This window comes from Cynoglossus semilaevis, chromosome 10 (assembly GCF_000523025.1).
Source record: "Cynoglossus semilaevis isolate Cse_v1.0 chromosome 10, Cse_v1.0, whole genome shotgun sequence".
Taxonomy (NCBI): Eukaryota; Metazoa; Chordata; class Actinopteri; order Pleuronectiformes; family Cynoglossidae; genus Cynoglossus; species Cynoglossus semilaevis.
In genome coordinates, this window is record NC_024316.1 from 971,850 (window position 1) to 979,114 (window position 7,265).

Below are 7,265 nucleotides of genomic sequence, written 5' to 3' on the forward strand. Positions count from 1 at the left end.
TATATATGTGTATGTGTATATATATGTGTGTGTATATATGTGTGTGTGTGTATATATATATGTGTGTGTGTATATATATATATATATATATATATGGGTAGACAATTCATATAAATTTTTTTTGTCCCCTTCTAGGAAAGAACATCAGAGTCATTGATCCATTCACCATCAAGCCTCTTGATGCCGCTACTATTCTTGCCAGTGCCAGAGCCACATCTGGACAAATCATCACAGTGGAGGATCACTACAAAGAGGGTTAGTCGATTTCTAATGTGGTCCTAATTAAAGAATCTTTTTCCATAAAGACCTTGATGTGTAGTTATATTAAGCACCACCACCTCCCGTGAGAGGCTTCCAATCTGGCACGATGCACAGAAGTGTGCTGCTGCTGCTACAATTCTAGAATGATAAACAAGCCTCCAGTCACTAGGTGGCAGCAACTCATAGTTGTTTGTACAGATATGAGAATACATATTATCAGGGTCTCAATAGTATTCTAATATCAAAAGTGCTAGAGGTGTGTTTAAAAAAAAAAAAAGAAATCTTTCCTCTAGGGGGGGCATGACTGAAAAAAATTGAGAACCACTGTCTTAGTCACATGTCTTAGAAGAGGACAGTTACCTTTGTAACTTAAGTTGGACTGATTTTGTTTTTGTTTGAGATTTACTGATTCCTGCTTCTAGGATTTTGTGATTTTTTTTTTTATTATTTATTTATTTATTTTAAATTTTTAAATAAATCCCCTTTCTTTGGTTCTTCCTCCTGCAGGTGGCCTTGGCGAAGCAGTGCTGTCAGCAGTGGGCGCAGAGCCTGGAATTGTTGTGAACCGACTGGCAGTGTCTGGTGTGCCCCGCAGTGGAAAGCCAAACGAGTTGCTCGACGTGTTCGGCATTAGCGCCAAGCACATCGCTAACGCCGTGCGCCAGGTCTTTGCTAACTAGTGCACTGATTCTGCCCTCCTGCTCCGTAGATGCCATCTCCAGTTTTCATCTACTAATCTGGTAAACAGTCTCTACCTTCTGATAACCTAAGCACTTAATACATCACTATTGTCTTAATGTCTTTTTGAGACTGTCTGGAGGATTCCTTAGTCCTGAGACCAAAAGCTCACCAATAGTCTTTCAGGTCACTATTGACCATTTCTTTTTCACATTCCTGATATTCCGTCCTCATACTGCCACACTGTTGCGGTGAACATTTTCTTTTCTTTTGAAGAGTCACTGTCATGTTTTTGACGAAATGTTAAAATAACTGTAAAACGTGGTACTTGCCTCTTACCATTTCCGCTCATATGGGCATAGCTTGACTTGTTGATCTTTCTCACTTCCTGTAACTGCGGTGATGTGCTAAAATAAAAATGGAATGCACAACCCTACTGTTTGCTTATATCATAATTTGAATTGTCCTGTAAATTAGAGTAAGTTGAAACTGTGCTTAAGTTTTAGGCAGTAGTGGGAAAAGACGCTTGAGTGACTACAAGTCATCAAACATACAGAACCCATTGTTCAGTAGCTTATCTTGAGCACAGAAAACCTTGGCCTTTACTAAGCAAAAATCTCAAAATGGCAAAAGGAAATAGTTCTATTAAACCTGGTACATTTAAAGACGTTTGTTCCTGGAGCTAAAACTCATGGCCCTACAAATGTCGTACAACTGTTAGCTGAGTACTGTTTGTGTCCCAGCAAGGTAGCTCAGAGTTCTCAATATCATCCTGAACTGGCTTATAGAGTATTCCTTTACTAATTATACCAAAAAAATGTCAGAGGCCTGCACTGGTTAAACACCAGAAGAGTAACTGTCAACTGTTCAGAGGGATTAATAAAGTGATATCTATCCATCAGTGATAAGTGATAAGAAGAGGGAAGCAGCTGATTGGTCCTGCAAGTTCAGGAGTTCATTCAAGCTGTAGTACAATGGAATCCCATGTCTGAACTGACGACATGTTTCAGCCTTATCCTACAACCACGTTCATTGTATAGTGTGTGTGTGTGTGTGGGTAATGCATATCTTAGAGGAACTGCAAACTGCACCCACTGCTTCAGTTGTTGCCAGGAAGAGCACTGAGCTGTTGGCTGAGACTGACTAGAGAAAAGCTAAAAAAAAAAAATTAAAAAAAAAAATTGAAGCACTGACAGCATCCTGTTCTTGCACCATTCGGGGCTTCCTGTGTTAAAATAAATGTGTTATGACCCAAAGGGTATTTTTACACAACTCATTGCTCAACCTTTAGGTAGTGTTTAAACATGCTGTCACGTGCTTACCTCTGTGTCCATCAGATCAGTACTGTAAGAGGGAGGAAGGAAAGTGACATTGTGACACAGCACTTTTAACAGTTCATGCTGCTGTGCAATTCTTAGCTGTCAGAAATACTAACTGCACAGGGTCGCGCCCCGCGTTTACGCTGAGTCACTGCACCCTGAAGAGTTAAAAGTAACTTTTTGTCTTTTGGCTGGGTTTGTGACTCATAGAAACTCGTATGACTTGTATATTAAAATATCATTTCACGTTTGTTATTTTCACACTGACAGCCGCTAGAGGGCACTCTAGGCTTGTGTACCAGTATCTGTTTGTGCCACTGAAATTTACGTTCCTTATTTTCACACTAACAGCCGCTAGAGGGCACTCTAGGCTTGTGTATTAGTGTCTGCTACTCGCGCAATATATAAACATTGTCATGTTAGCAGCATAGCATAGCGGTTAGCAATTTCAAGGTGGATTAATTAATGGTCATTAGTTGGGGAGCGACTTCGCATTACTTCGCAATGTGACCGCAAATGTGTAGCGAAACTGGTTTCGTTGCACAGAAAATACAGCTACAGATAGACGTAGTTGCCACGCGACTGTTTTTTTTGTTTTATAGAACGTACCAAAACGTTAATCATCTTTGTTAGAACTGTTCCAACGTCAAGATTTTATTAAAGAACATACATATCTGCCATATCAGTCTCCTTCCGATAAACGGAAAAAAAAAAAAAAAAGATTTTGACGCAACAAATATTTACTGGCGTTAAAACTATTCAATGTCATATGTCATCCATGACTCTTGTTTTGGTGAAACGACAAAACCTTCGTAATTCATGTTTTTAAGACAGCTAGTATATTTCTGGTAAAAAAAACAAAAACAACCCCAGGTGGCTGTTTGTATAAAAGCATAGCAACTACACAGGGCTCACAGCGACAGAATCCTCTTTCACAAGCAGTTCCATCTGTTGTATACCGTCCATGGTGCGAGCACCAGTGATCGTTCAGGGAACGGGGTCGTCGGCCATTTCTGTGTCCGAGGAAAGGCTGAGCTCAGCAATGTCAGAAAGGGCAGCATCAGAGTGAAGGGACAGAGGCGCCCAGTTAGACTGAGCTGTCGTGTCCCGCGAATGGACGATGGCCTGCCTGAGACAGCTGATCCACTGCTGCTTGCTGAAGGAGTCGTTCGCCTGCAGACAATACTGGTGACCTTTGGACCGCCCTCTGCTGCTTACACGGAAACAGTTCTTAACTACATGGGAGAAAGTCAGGCACGTTGTTGACTGGATGTAGGGGTACTTCAAAAAAAAAAAATGTCAGTTCAAAACTACTGCGACTCCCTTGACATATATCTGTGTTTTTTTTTCTATTGGAGATTTGATCTGATAGAATATCAATTGCAGAGGTGGAAAGTAACAAATTACATTTATTTACTCAAGTTACTGTAATTGAGTCATTTTTGTGAGTAATTTGTAATTTTTTAAGTAGTTTCGGGAACAGGTAATTTTACTTTTACTACTAACGTACATTTTGACACAAGTATTCAGCGTTGTCTATGCCATCTATTGGTGAAATGCGAGCATTGCACATTCTCAATCACAGATGTCAGGCTTTAATTTATATATTTTAAAAGTAATCACAAGTTCATTTATCTTTTGTGCCGTGCTGTTTACATTACCTTTGTCGTTTCCTCCAGTGAAGGCTCCTCTAAAAGTGCTTCCTCCTCCTAAGTCCCCGTCAGGAATCTCCTCTAGATTTATGGAGGTGTTGAGCAAAGGCTGTCGGTACACATGGAACACCTGACCTACTTCTCTGACCTCACCAGGTCGGGCCACCACCAGCGCCAACTCAAACAGGAACACATGCAGCCGCTGAGTAAAGAGGCAGAGCAAAAAGTTCAGGCAGTCATAGATAAAATTATGATCCAAACAAATGAATAAAACAGAATATTGATCGACCACCTGGCCCTTGTGGCTCTTGAGTTCTCCGTGGCAATAGAGGAAGCGAGACAGCAGGATCTCTGACAGTCGCTGGCTATCTTCCATGTACACAAGGCTGCGTCTGTAGAACTGACACTCAGCCTCTCCTGTCTTCGTGTTCACCTCTGCCACGATACTCTGGATAAGCTCCAACTAAACAGCAGAGAGGCACAGAAAAAAAAGAACATCAGAAGAGTCAGACTTACGCCTGGGAGCCATGATGAAGGGCAAAAAGTTCCCTCCCAAAAAAAACCCCCCACAAATTTATATTACGGCTGCATATATCGGTATCGGTAGATATTGGAATCGGTAATAGAGCGTTTGGTTGACATCAGCATATCGGTTATCGGCGAAAAGTTATTATCGGACATCCCTTGGAAAAACGTGTCCAAAATATAACAGTATAAATATGTACAATATATGGTGAGTGAACAGACACACACATGCACATATATATATAAATATATATATATAAACATGTATATATTTATATATGTAATATATATATATAAATATATATATAAACATATATAAATATATATATATAAATATATATTTATATATGTTTATATATATATATACAGTACGTATACACACATATCCAGCATATGTATTTATATATGTATGTAAATACTTTTATATACTATTTCCTTATATATATTCTTTCCATATATTGGTGTTTTTATTTGACTCACAGCGTCAGGTAGTACATCCTGGTCAGGGTGCTCTGGTGGTGTACACTTCTGTATTTCTTTGAGGAGCAGTGGATATTTGACCAAGCGACTTCGGGGGAGATCCAGAAAATTCCACAGGTCCAGCTTCCGGCTAAACGAAGACTCCTGACATAAACTCAAAAAGTGCTCCACTCTCTTGTCGTGCTTCTTCTGGTCCAGCAGGGCTTTGGCCCCCACTTGGTTACAACAGTATGTGACATAAGCCTTGAGATGGGGGAACTGCAAAGAGTGATTGATACAAGGATTTTTATGACATAGTATGTTAACAGTTCTAGTCCTCTCTAGTCTTCTTTCTGATCGGGCTATACAGTAGTAAAACACCTACCCAGTTCAGTAAAGTGGGCCCCACCTCAGCTACTATCTTCTGCGTCCCTCTAAGATCCTCAAGACGACTGAGGAGATCTGGGGTAAAGTGGAGACAAAGTGTTCTTAGTTTCTGGAGCTGGAGCTTCTGGTGGCTAACATTATGACTCAATATACAACTTCAATTCAAAACATTTGAAAACAACGTTTAACAGAAGAAAAACGTACGATGTGTAATGTCGGTGTGAAGCAGCTAAACCTTCATAGACTTTCAGTGCTTTAAACCGACTTCATTTTGAAAAACGTAAACATAACGCAAACAATCAAAGTTACTGACATTAGCATCTTTACGCAGAGACTGCGTAGAGTTGCATTCCTATTTATTTATTTGTTTTAGCGATGAGCATTTTTTTATAACATATTAGTAAGGATGTACGATATTATCGGCTAACCGACATTATCAGCTGATATTAGCACAATTATGTTATATCGATAAGGATCCGTTTCATGAAAACACCGCTAACACAATGCCTAGGTTACACCCAGATAATGCGACCTAAAAATAGTGGAGCGAAGTGAAAGTGAATTGTTGTCACAGTGACACAGCACAGGGTTGCGACGTCGGCTGATATCGAAATCTGAAATTAAGTGTTCGGTATAGTATCGGCATATCGGATATCGGCAAAAAAAGTTCAAAATCGGACATCCCCCAAATATCAGTCATGACAAATGAAACGACTTTACTTTTACACTATGTGACCTGAATAGTTCAACTGCTGCCGTTCAGGGACAAAGACGTCCCTGAGTGTAGTAACCACTAGAGTGCAGAGAGATTGACAGGTCGATGTGTCGATCTGATGCGCTGCATCAGCAGTAAGGACACACTCTGCAGCCGTCTGTTCTTGTTAACAAGAAGCTGAGCCCGAACGTTTACCCGTCAGTCTACACAGCTACACTCACATGTGGTCATGAGCTGCGGTTAGTGACTGAATGAGCAAGATCAAAGATATAAGAGGGAAGCCTGAGCTTCTCTGTTCAGACTGCTGCCTACGCAGCAGGAAGACAGATCGGTGGACGGATGATTGCACACTTGCGAATCTTTAGTTGCGTAGGGCACGACGTGTTAGTGACAAGAATCGATTTAAATGCGATAAAAATGCTCAGAAAATGATTGCACATTAAGGCGCAAATAAAGTCAGTGGTCATACCGTGACACCACACACTCTAATACAGTAGGTGGCAGTATGGATGTGACCCGCGATTAACCCAAGATGTTAGGTCCCTACGTAGCCTAAGTGGCATTCAGGTGTTCACACAGAACGTAGGAAGAACACAGACGCAAACAGTGTTTTACAGTGTTTCTGTAGAGAAATTTCCAGATTTTATGTATTTTGTTGTTTAAGATACTGACAGTTAGGGATGTACATCAGACCAGACCAGTTGGGGGGTGGGGGTTGGGGGGGCTTCCAATGGAATATGGCACGCTGGACATAAGTGTACCACTGCTGTAATGCTTGAATGATAACAAGCCTCCAGACACTAGGTGGCAGCAACTCATACAGTGGTTTGTACAGGTAGAAATATAGATGTTATCGGGTTCTCAATAGTATTTCAATTCGCGGGGCTGTAGGTCGAGGGAAGCCGGTGGGTGCGTAAAAACATTTCTGTCCCGAAAGGGGGGAGGGGGCGGCGTGACAGAAAATAATAAAGAACCACTGCTGTAAAGAAACTTATATTTTTTTGTACTCTGTTCATTGTATTTGGTTATAATTTGTCTGGAACTCATTTTGTTTATAATGAAATTATATCGTGTACAAAAAAATGTGATATATATATATATATACATATACATATATACATATATACATATATATATATGTATATATATATGTGTGTATATATGTATGTATATATATATATACACATATACATACATACATACATATATACATATATATTTATATATACATATATACATATACATATATACATATATACATATACATAT

General features: G+C 39.9%; 2 protein-coding genes across 2 annotated transcripts in view; one reads left to right on the top strand and one right to left on the bottom strand.

Annotated features, from left to right (window-relative positions):
- The window catches only part of LOC112487575 (transketolase-like protein 1), a 3,240-nt gene extending 1,865 nt beyond the window's left edge, over positions 1 to 1,375 (top strand). Inside the window, exons 2-3 of the mRNA XM_025059105.1 lie at positions 102 to 255; positions 769 to 1,375. Coding sequence (XP_024914873.1) covers positions 102 to 255; positions 769 to 941 — 327 coding nt within the window. The 3' untranslated portion in view covers positions 942 to 1,375. The remainder of the gene's footprint in view (positions 1 to 101; positions 256 to 768) is intronic.
- A 1,508-nt stretch (positions 1,376 to 2,883) lies between these two features.
- Positions 2,884 to 7,265, bottom strand: part of arhgef3l (Rho guanine nucleotide exchange factor (GEF) 3, like) — a 9,373-nt gene continuing 4,991 nt past the window's right edge. The window contains exons 7-11 of the mRNA XM_025059106.1: positions 5,280 to 5,436; positions 4,916 to 5,173; positions 4,203 to 4,373; positions 3,920 to 4,112; positions 2,884 to 3,493 (exon numbers count right to left, since the gene is read on the bottom strand). Coding sequence (XP_024914874.1) covers positions 3,246 to 3,493; positions 3,920 to 4,112; positions 4,203 to 4,373; positions 4,916 to 5,173; positions 5,280 to 5,436 — 1,027 coding nt within the window. The 3' untranslated portion in view covers positions 2,884 to 3,245. The remainder of the gene's footprint in view (positions 3,494 to 3,919; positions 4,113 to 4,202; positions 4,374 to 4,915; positions 5,174 to 5,279; positions 5,437 to 7,265) is intronic.